At 34.3% G+C, this 23,009-nt stretch overlaps 1 protein-coding gene across 5 annotated transcripts; it reads left to right on the top strand.

Moving 5' to 3' along the window:
• The first annotated feature begins 13,495 nt into the window (after positions 1-13,495).
• On the top strand, positions 13,496-21,184 carry LOC142630375 (putative UDP-arabinopyranose mutase 1). Of its 5 annotated transcripts, none has more exons than XR_012843292.1 (5): positions 13,496-13,667; positions 18,492-18,742; positions 18,986-19,231; positions 20,399-20,495; positions 20,729-21,184. XR_012843292.1 is itself a non-coding variant. In XM_075804363.1 (5 exons), exons 2-5 carry the CDS (start codon positions 17,688-17,690, stop codon positions 20,963-20,965), a joined length of 615 nt encoding a protein of 204 aa, XP_075660478.1. In that variant the 5' UTR covers positions 13,504-13,667; positions 17,629-17,687; the 3' UTR covers positions 20,966-21,184. The 5 variants fall into 5 exon arrangements, 1 of the variants encoding a protein (XP_075660478.1); XM_075804363.1 differs by lacking the exon at positions 18,986-19,231 and adding an exon at positions 17,629-17,717 and having other exon boundaries at positions 13,504-13,667; XR_012843294.1 differs by lacking the exon at positions 13,496-13,667 and adding an exon at positions 17,937-17,956.
• The last annotated feature ends 1,825 nt before the right edge of the window (positions 21,185-23,009 follow it).

The following is a 23,009-nucleotide window of genomic DNA, read 5'->3' as shown; positions in this document are numbered from 1 at the left end:
GAAAAAGGGGGTCATATGTCCCTCTTTCTCTTCCCCATTGTATATTATGTTTCTTAATTAATAAAATCTAGGCGTAAATGCATTTTTAGTCTCTACATTTTGGCGTTTTTTCATTTTAGTCCCTACATTTTGGCATTTTTCTATTTTAGTTCCTACATTTTAATTTTACCATTTTTAGTTCCTAATTCAATTAACGCGTTTCATTTTTGTCATTTCCGTCAGTCAACAGCCGGAAATATCTGACATGGCAAACGGATGACTTAAATATTATTAAAAATCCACATCACCATGACACATCAGCATATAAATTTAAAAAATTAATTTTAACTAAATAAATAAATAAATAAAAATGATGACTATGGGTTTAGAGAGAGAAAGAGTGATCTGGGAGAGAACGATATGGGTTTAGAGAGAGAGAGAGTGATCTGGGACCAAAAAGGAGAGAAGAGAAAATAAATGATTTTGGGTTTAGAGAGAATCGCCTGGGGGCTGACCAAAATTGCAGTGGATGAGGGAATCGCTTGGGCGCTGACCAGAAATGAGAGAAGAGAGAATAAACGATGATCTAGGTTTAGAGAGAGAGAGAGAGAGAGAGAGAGAGAGAGAGGTTGAGATGTGGCTGACAGTGGTTCGGTTTCTCCCTCGTCGACCAACGGCGAGCAGATCTGCTTATCCCTCTTCTGGGGTTTGATCATGGAGGCTTCGGTGCTTGGTGGGCAGCATGGATTGGAGAAAACGATGGGCAACATGGCATCTTCCCCCTTGTGTGTGTTATGAAACTCAAATCGGTGGTGGTGGCTATGGTTTCCTTCCTCACCATTCACGGCCACCAGCCACCATTAAGGTAGCCTCCTTGATCTCTCCCTCTATCTCTTCTTTTCTTGGACTCACCCACTCGATGCCTCTTTCTTTGTTCTGTGATGGTGTAGGGGGTTTGGGTTGTTCAGTGGTTCAAAATATGTTTAAGTTGTGGTTGAAATTTGATTGTAGGATTTGGTGGTGATGGATCTGGTAGTGGTGGTGATGGAGGTCATTCAGGTTTGGTGTTGGTGGATATGGGTTAGTGTGTTGGATTGTGGTGGTGGTCATTGGGTTTGATGGTTTAGGTTTTGATTTTTGTGGAAGAACACAGAACCCATTTTTTATTTAATTTACAATTGATTTTTGGTGGAAGAATGTATACAAATTTTGGAATAGAAATTCTTTGAGTATTGTTCTTGTTATCTGGGTTTGTGTTCTTGTGTGCTTATGATCTGGGGAAGTTTTTATTCTAATTGTGTAAATTTTTTCTGGGTTTGTAATAAAGTTTAACTCTTATTGATCTAAGAATATGATTCATGTTCTGGGGATGAACTCAAGAACATGAACATGTTCTTCAGAAAAAATAATGAAAGATTTTTTTTAATTTAATTATCTTATTTTATTTTAAAATAATTTAGAAAAAAACATGAAAATGTCTTTTTTAATTATTATTTATGCTAACTTGGCATTTATTAAATAATAAATATAATTTATTATTATTATTTTATTTGCCACGTCAGCATTTACTGTGTCAACAGTACCTTCCGTTTTGCCTCGTCAGATATTTCCGGCTGTTGACTGACGAAAATGACTAAAATGACACGCGTTAATTGAATTAGGGCCTAAAAATGGTAAAATTAAAATGTAGGGACTAAAATGAAAAAACGCCAAAATGTAGGGACTAAAAGTGCATATACGCTTAAAATCTACTATTGTTTCCTCTAAAAAAAAATGAATGGACATTGCTTAATTATATAATTTAGGGACATATTGTAATTACACCATAATTAAGGGACTGAAGTACAATTTTGCTATATTGTTTTTTAAGTTCTCACATCACATGTATCAGTGGGCCTAAATCCCTATTAAAGGTAACATCTATGGACCAATCAAAGGTGGATTTTCCTCAAATCTCTGTCTGACACGTGTACTCTCCCGAGCTCTCATTGGTTCTACGTTGTTGCACTTGTCACTGAATTTGAATGTGAAAAAACATGGAACAACATAAACCAAAGCAAAACACTCCCGAGTGTGTAATTTTCATGTGAAACGAGATCCTATGTGTATCGGACTTTTTTTGGGGGGGGGGGGGGGAGGGAGGATGGAATGTGTATTAGACTTGATATAATGCAAAATTGTTTCCAAGACCTAACATATGTCTACATTGTGTTGGATCTGGTGTACAAGAGTATTGGATTCAAGTTTTGTTCGACAGTATTAATGTAACAAGGATAGGTGTATCGCCTCTCACGTTAGGGAGAATCTTAAATCTTTCATTTTTCATCGAAAATCTAAGCGTATGACATAAAGAAATGTATTGCACCTATGAGAAAAGTCTGCGTCACCAAGCTCGAGTTATATCCTTATACTTGGTTTATTTATTTTTCAAACAAATTTAAGTGCAAATCCATAAAAATGGTTAGTTACCTTCCTATAAAAAAATGATCAGTTACTTATGTTGTAATTAAAATTATATTGTTCAAATTAATTTGGAAATACTAATTTTAATTTGTGAACTTCCTCTCTACCACTAGTGGTAAGCCAAACAAATATATATTTATGAACTTATAAAAAAAAAATTTGCTATAATTATATTTTGGAATAAATCATAATAATTCTTAAACAATAAAATGGATTTGTATTATTATGGAAAAAATTGAAGACAATGATTTTATACTTATGGCTTTATTTACAAATTTAGATAGTGCGGTCTTCTCTATTCTCAAATCTGTTGGTTTGTGTATTATGGTTCGGGATCAATGGGTCAATGTTGCGGCGGCAATAAGCAAGCTTGTGGCAGCTCCGTTGGGTTCACAAGAGACGGAGGCAAAGGCTATGGAAGAGGCGATCTTGTTTGCCAGAGACACAGGATTTCTGGAAGTCCTCTTTGAGAGTGATTCGCTGATGGTTATTCTTATTCATTCCCGAAATGGTGTTATTGCCCCGCTTGCCAGTATAGTTAATAAAGTGTCTTCCTTTTAATATAATGATAAATAATAATTATCTGAATAATATGTTATACGTTCAAATCATATTTATAAACTCGTTAAAAAACAATCTTATCTATAAAAGGAAGTATATATGTGATTGTACGTTTTTAAACCCCTTAAAACAGTATGCTTAACTTAATATTATACTAAGTTGATTAACAAGATTGTTATTCAAGATTAGGTTTAGTACAAATCTATATATATATATATATATAAAAGTTGAAGCGTTTCGTTTAATGTTGTTGCACTCCTGTTGAGCCATATCAGCGCCACATCATCAACCGATTTTCAATATTTTCTCTCTCATTTTTAATTATTTTTCTCCTTATTAATTTTCCACTTTACAATTACACATTCTCTAACATTTACTTATTTTTACCTTTCTATCTCCCCACTAATATATAGTCTATACCTTAACCTTACAATTTCTCCATCCCTTCATCTTCCTTTTATTTTGACTCTTCTTCTCCCCTTTTTACTACTATAAAAAATTGCTATTTTCTTATCCATTAAATCCATATTTTGCTCACACAAAAAGGTGAACTCTCTCTCTCTCTAAAATTCTCTCTTGCAACCCTATTTTAGATTGATGATTTTTTTTTTTTTTTTGTGTCTCTACTTTTGGATGATACATGTTGATAGTGTGTTTTTTGAGTCATTTATCACATGTACTTTGTATCCCTCTTATAGTTTTGGTTTTTTTTAGATATTTTAGAAGTGAGATGATTATGTATTTGAATGTCTCTATAAATTATTTGAGTAATATTAACTGTAAATTTGTGATGAGGTTTGGTTATCGTGATAATCTTTTTAAAAGAATGAGAAATTCAAATAATTAATTTTGGAACTTAAAAATTTTAGTTGTAGGAAAAAAAAACTATAACACACTATACATAAGTTTGAATAATATAGATCACTTGAAAAAAGAATAGTATTTCTATCTTTTATCTCAAAAAAAAAAGGAATAATAGTTGTATATTCCCACACATCGCGTGGGTCTGTGACTAGTAACCATAAATAATAAAGCAGCAAAAAATATAAAGAACACAAAGATCTGATGACCCAGGAAAACCAAACCGGTAAAAAACCTAGGGAGGATTTAACCTAGCTATCCTCAAGGTAAAACAAATCCACTATGAAAGAATTGAAGTTTGTACAATAGAATTTAGACCACTAACGTCCTATTGCTACCTCGAGTAGAAAACTTACCACCACGACCACGTGACAGCTCCGAGTCCACGGACTACTTCTTTCCTTTGATCCGCAGCAACCACAAGTTCTCCTACCTGTGAGTCTCGATCTTCTTGAATGTTCTTTATGTAACAACTGAAATAACCATCAAGTTCTTGATGTGAATCTTGATCTTGATAGTTCAATGTGTATGTATGAAGGTAAACACCTCTCAGATCTCACAAAAGATTCAACACACAAAACATCAAAGGCTCTAGAGAGCTTTTGGGTACAAAACCTTAGATCTACAAAAAGAGGCACAATCTTCTCTCTCTTACAAGTCTTTTAAAAATGTGCTTAGGGTTTCCTTTATATACTAGAAGAAGTAGATTTGAAACTCTAATCCTTAATGGACTTGAACTACTGTTTAGGCTTAATTAAAATTCTACAGATACGACTCTCGATCGATCGAGCTTATCTCTCGATCGATCGAGCTTGTCTCTCGATCGGTCGAACCAGGCAAATTCTGAATTCTTCTTTCTGCAGCATGCTTGTTCTTGAATCTTGACTTATATCACCTTGAGCATTGTCTAATCATACATATAGACTCTAAGATCTATACCTAGACAAGTTTGTGTTCACAATTTGTCAATTGTTATAAACTTTTAGAACCTAACAGTGATAAATATATTTCTAAAATACACTTTGTCACTTATTATTTGGTTCTCATAATTCTAGACAACCAAATAATTTTACAAGTTTTTTGCAAATGTTAAGGTGACAAATTGTAATTGATCTACAACAAAAGTAATGTAAATACTAGTCCCATATAAAAGTCATGTTATACTAGTCATAACCTACCATTACAAATATTTTGGAAACAAATATGAAATTTTTTATATTTGTCTATTATTGTTTACTAGTGTGTAACTCCGTGCATGTGCACGGGTACAATTTAAAACTATCACAATTAAACGGTTCAAATTATACATTTTTTTTGGAAGATGTACAAATTATACATTTTTAAACTATACATTTTTAAAATATGTAATAATTTCTCATTATATATATATACTAGCCTCTAAGCACGCTCTCATGTGTGTGCTCAGAGGCTCTTCTACTTTTTTTGGTAAATGTTAATAATTTGCATTTATTATAATTTAGAAATTTTTATTTTTATTTTTCAAACAAGTAAAAATGATAAACTTTAGAGATAAGTGGTAACTGTAATTTCTTTTTTAAACATGAAGGGAAAAAATCCTAAATTTTAGGAGTTTTTTTTTTAAATTTGAAATGAAATTTGTTATTAGACATTTATGACTATATTTCTAAATGAAGTTACCCTTATTTAATGAAGGTATATTTGAACCACATAAAAGTCCGGTTGAAAGAGAGGAATCCGAAATCCTCATATATATATGAGATGGATTCAAGTTACACCTCTTCCAAACAATTAAATTTAAGTAGATCCAACGGTTAAAAAAAAAAAAACAAGATACACACTAATGCTGAAATTTTTATTAGGATTTTATTTATTATTCCTTATTAATGTATCAACTATCAATATAACTGCTGCATGTGTGGTAAGGGATATGCGTGGTCAAATCTCCTTAAGTTTTTATTGACCAATCTCGTCACAAAAGTGTTCTTATAGTACAACTCAATTAAACTCAACTACCCTTTAATCTCATCTAGTTGGATCTGCTACATGAACTTCTTTGTTTCCATTTAAATTTTTTAAAGGTTATATACATACTCATGGTGTTCATAATAGAAATTAAAGTCATAATTATGTTTTTTTCTTGAATTATTTCCGCATATTATCATGATGATTCTCACATAAAATAAACTAAAGTCATTCTTGCAGCCATACCACCTCATCATTGTTCAGGATGGTGATCCCACCAAGGTCATCATGGTCCCGGATGGGTTCAGCTACGAGCTTTACAATAGGGACGATGTGGACCGGGTTCTGGGTCCCAAGGTTAGAAGTGTCTCCTTCATGGACTCTGTCTATAGATGCTTTGGCCTCTTGGTGTCCAAGAAGAAGTACATCTTCACCATTGATGATGATAGCTTTGTAAGTGTTTGTTTTTTTTTGTTTTTCCTCGTGTGTGAAAATTTTACTAGTCTTAGTCTTAGTCTTAGATTTGGATATTTGATGCATAGGTTTTTTTTTTTTTTGGTGCAAAAGTTAAACAGATCTTTGAAGATATACCTAGACAAATCTATCAGTCTATCTGTATATAAAAAGCGTCAATGGGCAATGCTACGATAGGAAAGCTACAATAGTTTTGGTTTATTCAATCCAAATTTTTATTAGGCTTTCTTTTCTCTTTTTCTTTTTTTGGGAAATATAGCCAATTGAACATACTTTTTATTTTTTTATCTGCATATGAGCTGTTTCCCTAAAAGGATAAAATATTATTACGACAAATTGTCACAATAGTTTCATAATTATTTAGATGTCAATTCTTTATAGGCTAAAATTAAATTAAAAAATATCATACTGGAATCAACCATGACTAAAAATAAAGGTATTGTGAAAAATGAAATGCAACATCTACAATATTTTTCACAACACTTTCATAACAAATCATAGGTGTTAAATTGTTATTGATTCTAATTTAAACATATCAATGAAATCACTTTCTTGTCTACCAATAACAACCTACTACTTTATGATTTGTTGTGAAAATATTGTGGACCTAGCATTTCTCTTTTTAAAATATTAAGACATTTTGTTTTCATCATAATATGTTCACAACTACTAAAGTGTAAATTCTCTATGAGTCAAAATAAAATATAACAAAATTATAGAGGTATTACGAAAATGTTGTACCATTTTGTTGTGTTTCTAGATATATATTTTTTTTTTTTGGTTTAGTCAACTTTGTTAAGACAAAATTCACTATATCACATATAGTTTTCTTAGGTTGACCTTTTGTATTATTATCTTTACACACCATTTTAAGTAAAAACACTTAGTTTTACACACACACAAAATAAAAATAAAAATCTTAGGATAAAAACATTTTTCATCTTTTTCATTTGAGGTAGTTCACAATTCCTTCTTAAACTTTAAAATCAAGCAATTTTCCCCTCAATTTTTTGGAAAATAGCAAATACATCATTGTAAGGACGAAATTTGTGCCTAGGCCCAACAAAAAGAAGGGTATAGGCCCAAAGAGCCCAAAACAATAAATTTATAGAGTGTGGGTCTGAAATTTTGATTCTAATGAGCTTCAACAGTATCAGCAAGGGCCCAAGATTACAAAACAATAAAGATGAACAAGTTTATGAGATGAAACTTATCCTCGGACTCAAGCCGAGTACCAAATGCCTCTATTTCTCTTCCCTTAAAGATTAATTAATAATATTCAGTTTACAGTCTTTTTCCTCTCCCCCTTTCTTCTCCGGGGCTCCTTCCTTCTTATACTCCTCTTCACCTTCATTCTCGTTCTCCACATGTAGATTCCTACTACCCTTCTTGATACTTGTCCCATCAACCTCCTCTTGAAATCCTTAGGTAATAGCTGTAAGGCAGAAAATCATTGTTTAGGTATCACTTCCTCATAAATGCAGTTAGAGACTTAGGTATAGAGCATTCAATGCCGTGATAGCAGCTTTCTCTAAGATATTTTCTTAAACGCCCTTGTTCTCTGTGCCTTTTATATAACATATCTTCATTCTCAAGACCTTCCAAAATATCATTCTAGTTAACATGTCTTTCCACCTAACCCCTATCTCGACTGGCCGAGGATGTATCCTTTCTCGAATAGCTTCCACTAGCCTTTTCTGCCACGTTTAACTCTTGGGTCTCCAAATCTAACATCCTTATCATTACTAATCCGTTCTCGAACGAATAATGATCCTCGGTAGCAGGAACTCCGACCACGTTAAGGGCCTCCCCCCATACCAGTTGGCAGTAATCCCTATATACTTCAACCAGCTCCTTGGCCAGGCGAATCACCGTTTCCTCTATCCCACGGTTATAAGAAGCCTGCGACGCGGCCTCCACAGTCTCTTTGATAATGTGAACCACTTCCTTAGCCTGGGCTAACTTAGTCTTCAAGTTCAAAATTTCTTGCTGGGTTGTGGCTAGCTCTATCCCTTTGTAATGGAGCTGTTTACATTGCTCCTCCGCCTGAGTCTCAGCAATTTTAAGCCCCGCCTCAACACTCCTTCTTCCCTTCCCTTCTTCTACCAATTTTTCAGCAAGTTCTTTTTTCTCTTGCTCGGCCGAACCCAGGGCTTTTTCAGTCTCGGCCTTGAGGTTAGCCTTGGCCTTAGCCTCATTCCGAGCATTGTTTACCCATTCCTTGGCAACGAATACCTCCTAGATAGCCTGCACAGGAGTAACAAACAGTGCATCATAACAAGAAGAAAAAAAAAATTCAAGTTAACAGTTATTGACGATAGCGATTGATATTACCAAGACTAAGTCCCTTTTTAAGGACAGGAAGAGCTCTTTCTACCTCATTTTCCTTAGGGTAGCCATATCCTTAGGCAGAAGAATAGGTTGTTCCAATGCCTCAACCAAGTAATGAGCGTGCCCTTTTTGAAACTCCCTTATGGTGGAATTTCGGGGAATAGCAGCCCTATCCAACTCCAGCCGAGGCGCTCAATTGGACTGGGTTTGAAGTACCTCGGCCACTTCATGGCTTTCTTTACTTTCCACCGAAGAAGCTTGCGTCTAGCCTTTTGATGTTTTCTGTATTTTCATCCCTTTCTGCCGAGCCAGTTCTCCTTCTTCAACCTCATCTAGTCTTTTTTTTTTTGAGGTTGGGTACAGGTAGCAAACTACCTTGAGGAGGGGGTAGAGGTGGGAGGTTGGCAGGGGTTTGGGACCTTGAAGCACCTTTTGTGGCTTACCCCTTGCCCTTATCTACAAGAATGGCCTTCAAACCTTTCCTTGTTGTTTGCAAAGACATTCCTTCTTCCTCTTCCTCGTGTTGCTATCCACACGTGCAACTACGAAATCTCTAACTCCCGAGTTTTTGTCTGATTTGCTTTCTTCATCCGAGAGGTAAACAATGGGGCCTTCTAGCATTTTCTTTACTTCCTCAAGTCAAAATTGGTCTATTTCCTCCTCGAGGGACAGGCGTGAGGATGTAGACTCTTCTCAGGAAGCCACTGCTTCAGGGTGTACAGGAGGGGAAATTGCTGCTATCGGGCATACGTAAAGAATGACACAAAATTCGTCAGGCGGGTCTTGTCGGGCAAGAAATCCCGATTTGGAGACATCTATCCTTCGACGCCTACGGTCACCTGCTATTATGGCATTACCTACGTCCTGGAAGGTGGTTGATAGTGGCTCGAAACCCAGGATGAGATGAACCGCCCTCAGCTACCTGTCCTCGCTCACAAACACCTCAGATCTTAAAACTCTGTTAAGGTCTTGGACATTTGTTAAGCTTAAGCGAGGTGACACATGTAGTTTATCTCCAAAAATATCCGAGGAGTAGATCATGGCTAGAACAGTAAAATCCCGTACTAAAAGGAAATGAAAATAAAACAATAGACGAATGATAATGTTAATAGGGCTAAATCCCACACTAAAGAGCCTAATCCTACGAAATCACACCTGGTTTTCCCTCCTCAATTGGGCAGTGAAGGCCGTCGTTCCACTCCCTAGAGGCGATGAGGTAATCGTCTCTCATGCACTTGTTGGACTTGGGAAGACACGATATGAGCCTGACAACGCTAGACCTAGACTTGAGATAGTACCCCAAGTCCTCAAGATAGCAACACTCATACATATGAACAACCTCGTGCCATGTGAGTCTCAAACTCATCTGCTCATTGAAAGCGTCGACACAACATAAAATTCTAAATACATTGGGCGCACATTGGTGAGGACATAACCTATGGTTTAATTGGTAGTCTCGAGTTACGTTCCCCATAAGGAGTGTCATTCCCCCTTCTATGAATGCGATTATGGGAATGACAACTTCCCTTTCTTTCCTATCGGTATATATCTGGTCTGGGGCACAGTACCTCAAACCCACTCTCTAGGGAATATGGTATTTGGCTCAGAAGCCCTCCATACAGGCGAGAGTGTCTACTAAACCTTTGAATCTACCCATTTGGACGAAATAAAAAAAAAGATTTGGAGAAAAGGGGTAAAATTAACGGGGCCGAGAAGAATGGACAAGAAGAAAAGAACTTGGGAGCATGAAAACTTACTGGAAAAAGAATAGGTGACTCTTCAGGAGCTTCTTGAGAATTAGGAAAATAAAGGGATTCTTAAGGGCTAACCGATTTCTGAAGTAATGGAAGAATTGCGACCTCCCAAGCATTTTATATGAGCGGCGGGGCTGAGTGGGAATTATCCCGCTCAAAATTCAAGGAGAAATTCTGACCATTAAATTTACACCTCACCATTGAACGTGGAAGACAGGGCGCTGCCTGGAGCATTTAATGGGGGCATCGTAGGTTTTGAAGCGTCAGAAACAATTTCAAAAGTGGGAAACGACATTCTCAAGTATGAAAATTTGAGAAGCGTGTACAAGTTGTAACGTTGGGTCAAAACTCCAAGTTTCTCCTCAGATGGGAGAGGAAAATAAAGTTTTGAAGGGCTATTATGTGGATAAAAGGCCCAGAAGGTACTTTGGGTTCATAGGCTTTGTCCGAGGATCATTATCCATCCAAGAACGGATCAGTAATGATAAGGATGTCAGATTGGGCGACCCAAGAGTTAATCATGGCAAAAGAGGCTAGTGGAAGCTATCCGAGGAGGGATACATCCTTGGCCACTCGAAATGGGGGTCAAGTGGTAAGACATGTTAACTAGAATGATATTTTGAAAGGTCTTGAGAATGGAGATATGTTATATAAAAAGCACAGAGAGCAAGGGCGTTTAAGAAAATATCTCAAAGAAAGATGCTACCACAGCATTGAATGCTACCACAGCATTGAATGCTCTATACTTAAATCTTTGACCGCATTTATGGGGAAGTGATACCTGAACAGTAATTTTCTGCCTTACAGCTATTACCTAAGGATTTCAAGAAGAGGTTGATGGGACAAGTATCAAGAAGGGCAGTAGGAATCTACATGTGGAGAGCGAGAATTGAGGTGAAGAGGAGTATAAGAAGAAAGGAGGCCTCGGAGAAGAAAGGGGAGAGGAAAAAGACTGTAAACTAAATATTGTTAATTAATTTTTAAGGAAAGAGAAATAGAGGCATTTGGTCCTCAGCTTGAGTCCGAGGATAAGTTTCATCTCATAAACTTGTTCATCTTTATTGTTTTGTAATCTTGGGCCTTTGCTGTTACTGTTGAAACTCATTAGAATCAAGATTTCTGACTCATACTCTATAAATTTATTGTTTTTGGCTCTTTGGGCCTATACCCTTCTTCTTGTTAGGCCTGGGCATGAATTTCGTCCTTACAATCATATTATTATTCTCTCAGTTAAATCCTAATGAAAGTTTATGATTCATAAAATATTACATTGTGTAATGTCTAAAATACTCCCACTAAATTTTAGCATTCCAAAAAAAAAAAATTCATGTTTTTTGAGTTTTAGATGGTAGTAATGCCTAGAAATTTTTTTCATTGTATATGGTTGAAGGTATTTGATGAAAAACTTCTATTATAGCATATGACATTATTCATTACGAAAATTTAAATATTGTGACAATATATTAGCAAAACTTAGTTACTTATTGTTGGAAGATGATGATACTCATTATCATTCTTAAAAGTTTTTAGTGAGTAAATATTTCCTTTAGCAAATAGGTACTAAGAAACTATTATAGTAAAATAGATACTCATATGTTAAATAGCTTCCATAACTTTATATGTGATTAACTATTGAAATTCTTATATGAATAAGATTAACTTTGTATGACATTCATTTTTTATGTATATATTTTCATATTTCTTCAAATAGAGTTTTAATTTTAATTTTCTTAATCAAGAGGTAGCATGTGCCTTGCACATGCCACCCTACCTAGTATATATAAAAAGAAAGAATGATTACCGCAACAGTATATTTGGCTTGTTTAAGTGTTACTGTTTGACTGGCTCTTTCTTCTTCATTTTTTAGTGAATGATTACTACTACAGTACATTTGGCTTGTTCAAATGGCCCTGTTCTGTTGGCCTTTTTTTTTGGTTAATATCGCCAATTGAGCTCTATTAAAACAACATATTACCATAATATTTTCACAGTTGTTAGAGGGGTTAAGTCCTTAGAGGTCAAAATAAAATAATAAAATATTATATTGGGACCAACCACAATATTTTTTTTTTTTTTTTTGAGAAGGTATTGTGAAAAAAAAAAGTGCTACATCTATATAAAAAGAGTGAATGATTACCCCTACAGTACATTTGGTTTGTTCAATTGGTACTACTCTGCTGGCCCTTTCTTCTTTTTATTTATTTTTTAATTTTAGTGAATGATTACCGCTATAGTACATTTGGTTTGTTCATGTGGCGTTATTCCACTGACCCTTTCTTCTTCTTTTTTTGTTAATATCGCATATTGAACTCTATTAAAACAACAAATTACTACAATATTTTCACAATTTTTTGAGGTGTTAAGTCCTTATAGGTCAAAATAAAATAATAAAATATTATATTGGAACCAACCACAACTTTTTTTTGGAAAAGGTATTGTGAAAAAAGAAGTGTTGTACCAACAATATTTTTTACAACACTTTCATAATAAATCATAGGTAGTAAATTGTTATTGTATCTAATTTAAACTTACTGATAGGGCAAAAATGTATTGACTCCTTATAAATTAATTAATTACCCAAGTTACCGGTTGATAGAATTAACAAGTTTTAAACCCAAATTATTAATTAGATTTATAATGAATAAAACTTGTTCAAACAAACAAACATCAATATCATGCCAATATCAAGCACAGCGTAAAAGTAAATAAGATAAGATATGATGACCCAAAAAAACTAATGAAACAAACTAGTTTCACAATAAAAAACCTAGGGGGAAACTGTAACACCCCAACTTAATTGCATAATTAAATTCATGAGTTTATATGTTTGTTATTACCTTAATTATTTTAAGTGCATTAAAACTTTGCTATTGTGATATTATAGAAGACGTATGCTCTTTTAATGTTGTAGAAAAGAAATTTTATAAAGATAAGGATATATATATATATATATATATACACACTCATATATGCAAAGTTATATTGTCATTGGGCCTTTCTTGAAATATAAGTTTATATGGGGTGAAAAGTATAAATGCCAAAAGTGGAAAAGAGTGGGAAAAAGTGGTCTTTGATTTTTCTCCTATGCTATACACGTACAAGCCCTCAAAGTCAATTCCTCATCTTTTCCTTTGCTGTACCAGAAGCTTCTTGCTTCATTTCTCTTGCTTTTTCTTTTCTTTCTCTCTTTGCTTTCACATGGCAAGACCTCTCTCTCTCCCTCTCTCACCAAAACAATAAATCTCACTCTAAAGAAGGAATTAAGAGCCTAAAATTAAAGCTTCAGCTTCAAATTTGTGGGTAAGTAATTAAAAACTTATTTGATTTTAGAGTATTTTGATAGTTTAATTGTTTTCCCTTCTTTGTTCTCAAATCTGATTTTAGGGGCTAAACTTGTGATTCTGTTTTTGTAAGTTGAAAGTTTGATGGTGTTATGGTCTATTGGATGCTTAATAAGTCATTTTAATGTTTATTGTATTGGTATAAAAATACCCAAATGAATTGAAGACCATTTGAATTTAGTTGATGAATTTTGTATCAACATGCACTGAAGCTGTCACTGTGACAGATTTGATGTTCACTACAAGAAAATTCTGTATTAAATCATTTACTGTGAATTAGGATGTTAGGAGTAGTTTTTATGAATCCTAAGACACATATGGTTGTTATGGAAGTGGTCTCACTGCATTTGGATTAATACAAAAATAATGGTTTAATTTCTAAGTTGCATAAATTTCTGTCAGGACATATTTGAGCACGTTTCCTTGTACGATTTTTAATAAATTATGATTTTATTCTTTGACTTTGAAATTTATACGGTATATATTAGACATACGGGGGAGTAGCTCTGTAAAATTTCATGACAATTAGATGTGTTTTGACAGCCCATTCGTATTTTACAAATGGGGAATTTGCTACTGGAATGATCAGTAAACAGTGTAGGATAACTATGACTTTGTAGATTTAATTTTGAAGTTAGGGTTAATGTTTTGAGCTATAATTTAATGTGCTTATCTTTTAGTATGTTTAGATCAGATATGAATTTTTATGGCTTGGTTTCTCTGTGTTTTGGTATGTTATGAGTTTGGTGATTGTACCTTGTTTTAGGGGAAACTCTATGTGATGGGAATTAAGATTTTACTAAGTTGAGAGTTAGGTTGTGTTTGAGGTATAAGTTTATATTTTAGGAAGAGTTGTTAGTAATAAGTTTTGGTCTTTCATTTAGGTGACGAGAACGAGAACACGGACACTTGAGCTCCTCTGGTACAAATCTCTCGCGTCTTCTGTTTTCAAGTAAGGGATTTGTGACATGTGTGTTTGATAAGTATAAGGACTATTTAGAAAACTATAATGCATTAAAACCTTTTAATTAGAGATATTACATATAAGCATGATTCAAGTAAAGATTTATGTTCGTGACTTATTAAATCCAATATATATATATATATGATAATTCTAGCATACTGATGCTATTACTCATATTACGAACATAATGTTTAAAGAAAGAATTGGATATGCTACTGTTATTAAATAGTTATGTAAAAGTATAGTATCTGAAAAGTATAGTTTTTAGTTATTCCATTGTCATGATCTGAACTCAGCCAGTAGGGGTTATAGTACTGGTATTTCTATGGAGATTCTGTTTGGCCATTAAAAGTGGGACTGGCTCTGCTGTACCCGCCCTTGTTGGTAACCGCCAACTTGTGGAGGATGTCAACCTACCCCCATGGTTGAAAGTATGTATTATGATATGATTCCGGAATTACCTAGCGTTGTGGGGAATGCTGGATGCCTGGCACTAAGTGCTGGAAGCCTCCCAAAGTTGTGACAGACTTACAATTGGACTAACTAATATGTATTATAAAAGAGCTATTAAGCTATTTGGAAGTTATAAGAAAAGTATAATGATAAGAAAAGTATGTTGAATTATGTTTAAGTTCCTTATCATGTTCTTTTTTTAGTATATGAAAGAAAAATAAAGTATTTTCATTTGAAAGTTCATAAGTTAATTTAAGAACAATATGAATAGTAATGAAGGCTATTTTATCAAAGCTGGCATGTCCGTAAAATATTTGATTTACATGCATTCTTATCAAAGGCCCATGGAGCTTAAAAACCTTACTGGGCTTCGCAGCTTACCCTATTATATTTCAGTGCACAGGTCCTTCTTGGAAGCAGCGAGAGTATTAGAGGTGGCAAGATTCTATGATTCTCTTTTGTTTAGATTGTATAGTTTTTTTGTTGTATAGTAGTTTAGCTCTTTTGTTGTATAAGAGGAATCAAGATGTACTTGATTCTTTAAGCACAGATGCAATTCTGAACTTTAGTTTGGTTTGAACCCCAATGGTATGTCTTTGGGGTTGGGTTTGTAAATAAGAGTTTTTGCTAAAGGTTTAGCTATGTAATATTTGCACGAATACCTGAAGTTTTAGCCAAGTGGCAATCTTGCAAAGTTCAAATGAAATGAATTTTCAAGGTTTTCACATTTTGGTATATTATGGCTTTTATGCAAGAAAATAAGCAGGTATACAGGAAACAATTCTTGATAAGCACCTTCTGTTTAGGTTGGTTCGTGTTAGTATTAAGATAAACTTGATATTAACATGCCGGTCATGCTCTAAATTCTGAAGTACAGGTTTGGGTCGTGACAGAAACCTTCCTGAAAAGCAATTCACTATAATAAAGAGAAGTTTCAGATCTAGTACAAAACGTTTGTCTCAATCCACTATAGCACCTTTGATGACTAGAGAAGGCAGCGACTTCTACAACACCGGATCTTAAGATTCTTCAAAGGAATAACACCGATAGAAGATATGAGAGAGCTTTTTGAGTACAAAACCCTAGATACAAAAGAGGCACACTCTTTTCTCTCTGAAAAGCCTCCTTAAAAACGTGCTTAGGGTTTCCTTTAAATACTAGAAGAAGTAAATCTGAAACCCTAATCCTTTTTGGGCTTGAACTGTTGTTTGGGATTAATCAAAATTCTGCAAATACGACTCTCAATCAGTCGAGCCTGTCTTTCGATCGATTGAACCAAACAGATTTCGAATTCTTCTTTCTGTAGCTTATATGTTCTTGAATCTTAACTTATATTACCTTGAGCATTATCTAATAATACCTATAGACTCTAGAATCTATATTTAAACAAATTTGTATTCACGATTTACCAATTATTCTAAACTTTTAGAACCTAACAAAAGAGAATTTTTAACTCTACAGGAGTGTACAAGTTGGATGTCCACCACCACCGGCTTCATATGCATTACATCTGTCAAATCTGATAACTGATTAAATTAGTTAGTGCATAGATTGCTAGATACATCTTATTCTCACAGAACGGAGGCCCTACATGTGGATATTATGGTTCACACTTACGTGAGAGAAGTGTTATACTTATACACTGGATGTACCAATAATTGTCCGATGATAGAATCAAATAAATTAAAAAACATAGTTGATTCGTTGGATCCAGCCTTAAAGTTGGGAGCAGCATTTTATGAGGTCCCACAGACAACTATTAGATTTTTTTTCTCAGTTAGAAACAAATACAACTGTTTAATGGAATTTTTAATATTAAATATCATTTAATAGTTTCATGAGGCTGAATTCTGGTTTCAACTTTCATCCTGTCTAAGTTGTTACTATTAATGTTCTCAATGTTTAATGAGGGAGTAGAAACAAACACACTCAAGGAAGAAAGGAAGAAAAAAAAAAAAAGAGGTTTTAACACAAACACATACCATAAAACTTGAAATGTTAGAGTTTGAAAAGGATTGGTACTGCACTAACAGCTTAATAAATAGAAGTTTAATTCTATGTCTTATAAAATTCATGTCAATTTCTGAGATTTATAGAGTAAATTTGAAGCAGACTTTTATCTTAATTTTTTTAATAATTTGATAGTTATAACAAGGAGAAAGGATTTGAACTCTGATTCTCCTCATGAAATATACTAAATAATGCTACTGAATTACAAAACACTTTTAACATCATTCATTAATTATATGACAGCTTTTGATTGCATATATGTTCTTTCTTGGATAGCCTCTATGTGGATCCATCCAGTAGGCAAGTTAGCTAAGGTAGCACACTTTCGATCTAGTGCTAAATGCCTTTTAATCTTTTGAATGAGACATTTACTAGTCTCATTATAGTTCCAATTTCATTCACTTCACTTTCGTATTAGTCAAGGAAGTATGGAACACATTTTTGTTATTAATTGAATAAAAAAATGGACTTACAGTTGTGGTTATTGCCCCAGCTCACTTAAACCCAAATGACATGATGTGAGACCATCCAAACTATCAACCTTGGACACGCATGGCGAAGTGCTTTGAGGGCTTCCTACTAGTAAGTCACTTTTGCTGGTGGCGGAAGTATGAAACACACAAATCAGACATAATTAAGCATTTTCATGTTTTAGTCAAAATTACCAACCATAGGTTGGTGCAGGACTGTACTTTGGATAACATTAGTCCTGTTTATGATGCATTTTCTTTACACACGTGTCTGGATTAGTTTGTTATTAAAAGTTTATTTACTTATTTGTTGAAATTTGACAAAATTACAGTTTTAAACTCGTAAATGAGGTTTGGCGTATTCTATTTTATGTTTTTGATAGGAAATCTTTTTTCTTTTCTTCAAATTATAATAATAAGAAGTCTGCATTGTTATCTGCAAATGTTTATGTGTTACTGTTCATGACTCATGCTTCATATTATCTGGATCTAAAGAACTAGTCACAATATGATATATTGATCATATCATTGTAGCAACAGAATTTTTTTTTTTGCATACAAAAACAAGCAAAAAGAAGAAAAACCAATCTGATTGTAAGTTGTGAAGCAATAACAAACAGATTGCTAATAAATGGAAGGGTAAGAGAAAGAGAGAAAAAGAATACTAAAGCTATATGATTCCAATATGTAAGGTCTATGAGCGATCTTGTAAAGGATTGCGTAACAAAGCATCAAAACTAATTTGATTGAACATAACATTTTATACCTATTTAGTTTAATAAAATGCCGATTCATTCTTGACACAATAATCTGATATGTTTGGCACCATTTTCCTTTTTCCTTATCTTGTTTGTGTCATTGAGACTTGGAATAAATGTGAATAAAGGTGGCGAAGGATCCGAGCGGGAAAGAGATAAATGCATTAGCACAACACATACAGAACCTGCTGACACCATCAACACCATTATTCTTCAATACCCTATATGATCCGTATAGGGATGGAGCTGACTTCGTTCGTGGATACCCCTTTAGCTTGAGAGAAGGAGTGTCTACTGCCATCTCTCATGGGCTTTGGCTCAACATTCCTGACTATGATGCCCCTACTCAGCTTGTCAAGCCTCATGAGCGCAACAGCGGGTTAAGTTTCTTATCACTCTTAGTAAGGCTTGCTGTTGCTTCTTTTATTGGTTTGTCATTGTTGAACTACGATTTATATTTATTTTTTGGCTGCTATCAGTATTGTATCACGAAAGGTTCGGTTTTAATGCATTTGGTAATAGCTATTTTGTATTTTTCTCAATCAACTTTCAACTTGATGTTATTCTTTTTCTTGGCTGCCAAATAGAGGTGAATATTATTATCTGACTTTAAAATTTGTAGGGAATTGATAGGGATGAATCACAAGGTATACGGATCCCTTTCACAAAGTTAATGACAAAAGACGGTGTTACCAAAGGAGATTGAGACGGTCTGGATGGCCTAACAGCCAAGGAAATGACAGATGGACTCAAGTCTTGAACGGCAGCCAGAAAAGCAGACGGATGCTTTAGAGAAGACAAACTCGTCAAAGGTGGACGGACTCAACCCAGATGGTTGCCAAAGCCACGTGGGGCCTACATAGCCTAAGTAATCCCCAAGGAACTTAATATGGAAATGTCTTGCACTCTACGCTCAACCATAATCACAAGGATCCGTACAAGAAAATGATCCCTCAAAATACGAGCATTAATGAGGATCTTTCCTACAAGGAAATACCCTCTCCATCAAGAAATCAAGCCGACTCTACACTACCGCTCCGTTTGTTTCAATGGAAAACCTTATGTAAAGATAGTTTTCCTTATTTTCCAATGTTTGGTAGCATAAAAAAATATGAGTCAAAGGAAAATTATCTTTGGTCAATATAAAAAGTATGGCTTATTTTTAGAGATTGTTTTCCATTAAATTTTTTTGGAAAACAACTCTATCTCACAGCAAGCTAAATAAAGGAAGTTAAGAGGTTGTTTTTCAACTTATTTAAAGTTGCTACCAAACATTGAAAAATGAGATAGTTTTATAGAAAATGCTTTTTAGAAAATGACTTATTTTCTAGAAAACATCATTATTAAAACAAACAGAACGTACTATAAAAACACCAAAACCTTCGTAAATCAAGGGACGCATAATTTACACTAGTTTTGGCACTCTAGAGTTATAAAAGTTCTCTAACTTAACTTTCAGAGGGTATTTGCTAGTACCACACCAGTACTCTCTGTAAGGTCTTCTTCTTCTTTGTGTTATAGGGTTTGTCTAGGGCACGTAAGGACCATTCAGCTTACTGACAATTTTTGACATCATCAAGAATGATTCCTTAGTTTTGTTGGAATAGAGATATTTTCAGTCTATGACTTCTCTTTTGTTATGGTTTGGACTTTGGATGATTGCTGCATTTTTTTCCTAATGTTTTTAAGTTCTCTAATAATTTCCAGGACTCTCACTCATTGAATTTTGGCGTGTGTGTATGTTTGTAAAAGCTGCTTGTAAACTTGAATGACCTATTTCAATCACCTTCTTTTGAATGATTCAAGTCACAATTTGTGACTCACTGATCTTACTGTATATCAACTTGCTATTTATAAATAGGATTTTTTTTTCTAATGGGAATCAACCTCATTTCATAAGTCAAAATTCTTATTCAAGTCTGAGTAATTTGTCTATTCCAGTCATTGAATTTGATATTTCAAAGCACTGACATGGAACTTAGAGCCCTCTTCAGCTTAATGTTGCCTAATTGTGCATTAATATTAGTTCATACAGGTATGTGGATGCTGTCAATGTGTGGGATGAACCTTGCTTTCGACAGAGAACTGATTGGACCTGCAATGACGATATGTGGGCTGGTCGGTGTGCCAAGGTATCTTCATTCTTTTGTGTGAGTGCTTTATAGCATGCCATCTGATGGTTGAAGAAAAATCCTAATTTATTACAGCATTCCCAGTTGATTGCTATAACATATAAGATGTAGCTAGTGGGCTCAATGTGTAGGATATAGATATTTAATACCAATCGCCTCTTCCAGGCCTCGCAGAAGGGTGAGTTTTTGTACACCTACACGACCTTTTAATGCCTTCTGAATTTGGTTTTCAGGTGATTTGTGACCATTTGAATCTAGGGGTGAAGACAGGGTTGCCATACATTTGGCATAGCAAGGCAAGCAACCCATTTGTTAATTTGAAGAAGGAATACAAGGGCATATACTTGCAGGAAGAGATCATTCCATTCTTCCAGTCTATCGTTTTCTCAAAAAAGTGCACAACCGTGCAGGAATGCTATGTTGAGCTCTCAAAGTTGGTCAAGGTAAAGCTTGGCCATGTTAGTCATTAATTTCAGCAGCTTGGGGATGCTATGCTTCCCTGGATTGAAGCCTGGGAAGAGCTCAAAAGTTTGAAGAAGGAAGAGTCCTCTCCCAAATCAAAGTAGACAGCATTTAATTCCCTCTCATTGTTGTAGTATTATTTCATTCTGCTTTACCATCTTTTCCTTGTAAACTTTGGTTCCTATTTCCTTATGTTTTATTTATCAGTGTTGCTGGTTTATTACTTTGTACCTCTATGTTTTTTGTATCAATTAGAGTGCTGTTATCCTCAACAAATGAGGACATGAGGTTTTTACAATCAGTGCCGTTTGATTTAATGGAAGTAAAAATGAGAGTTTTGTGCAATGGATACTGCCTTTTACATGATAGGATTAGCATGTTAGAGATCATTAAACTGTGATTTTTTGTTTTATTTTTTTGTTTTAATTTGAATTTCCTTTGCTAAGGTGGAGAGGACTAAAGTGATAAGAGGAGATGAAAATGCAGTGCAGTATCATTGTGTGTACCCTTTGGTGTACATAAATCAAATTGTTGAAATCAAACACTTTTGAGTGTAGCTGGAGTACATTTGACATGGTACTCCAAACCATTTACTATTGGACAATGAACTTTTTCACATGGTTTTTGACTTTATGTCATATCTTGCATCAAGTAGCTTATTTTTATTGGTATGGAATATCGTGTCACTGTATTCTTTGGATGTCTTATCGTTTGATTTAATGAAAGTAAAAAATTGTAGTTTTATACACTAGATATTACCTCTTACATAATAGACTTACATGATAGGATTGGCATATCAAAGATCATTGAACCATGAATTTCTTCTTCTTTTTTAATTTGAATTTTCTTTGATAAGGTAGGGAGTACTAAAATGATAGGCGGAGATGAAAATGCATTGTAGCATCATTGTAAATACCCTTTGGTGTCTGTTAATCAAATGGTTGAAATTTAATACTTTTGAGTATAGTTGTAGTATAGTTGAAATGGTACTCCAAACCATTTAATATTGGATAATGAACTTTTTTACATGGTTTTTGACTTTATGTCATGTTTTTGTATTAAATGACTTAATTTTATTGATAGAGAATATCATGTCACCATACCCCAAAAACCTAATAGTCTCTCTTGACATAAAGGTGCAAGGTAACTATTGCAAAAGCAGACTTATATTACACGGAGCCAAAAGAAATATGGAGCATGAGAAACACAATTTTATGGCTATGTACTAACGGTTTTGTGCAGCAATTTTTTAAATAAATAGTGGTTACTAGCTTATCAAATTGCAACTTTTTGATTTTTTACCCCAAAGCTTGAAAATTTCCAATTGACATTAGAGATACGTTGTTGACAATAATTATCTCATATTTACGGCATATGGCATCATCTCTCACAATATTTGGACCCCACAATGCATACACTGGATGCGTAAAATACCTTCTCGATTAGTGGAGGTGTTTAAGTTGGCACTTACGATTTCACTACAATGCTAGCTATACATTCCACCGAAAGATCACATTTTTTTCTCCTTTTGTCTTCATGTGTACTACGAAATTTTCTTTCTCGTGTAATGTGAACCGTTGCCTATCCATTTCGTTTCATATTACATTTCTTCCGCACGACCCTCACTTCTACTTTGAAATAGGGTCATTGTCACATATTAGATATTTAGTCATTTAGATTGAGCACAGCTTGGCTTCAAATGCAGGACTTTTACTAAAAATATACCATATTCCATTCCTTTTTAAGGTTGACCAGATAAAGACAACCTTAAGTTAGGCAGAAACACCATCCCAAGTCAACTGTGCAAACCTTCATACACTTCAATCAGGGTTTAGAACACAACCTATGTAACCAATTGAGTGAAGTAATCAGCAATTCAGCATATTGTGTCGGTTTAGTATTGTTGCAATAGAGCAATAATTGAAAAACTTAGCATTTTGAGTGTATGGAAAATTATAATGAATAGTGATTTAAAGTTATAGATTTATAAGATAAGATCAATTAATTATAGATTTTTTTTCCTTTAAAAGTCAAAAATTCTTTCCAACTCTA

This window comes from Castanea sativa, chromosome 4, assembly GCF_040712315.1.
Source record: "Castanea sativa cultivar Marrone di Chiusa Pesio chromosome 4, ASM4071231v1".
Lineage (NCBI taxonomy): Eukaryota > Viridiplantae > Streptophyta > Magnoliopsida > Fagales > Fagaceae > Castanea > Castanea sativa.
The sequence above is the reverse complement of the archived record's forward strand: the minus strand, read 5'-3'. Positions and strand labels throughout refer to the sequence as shown.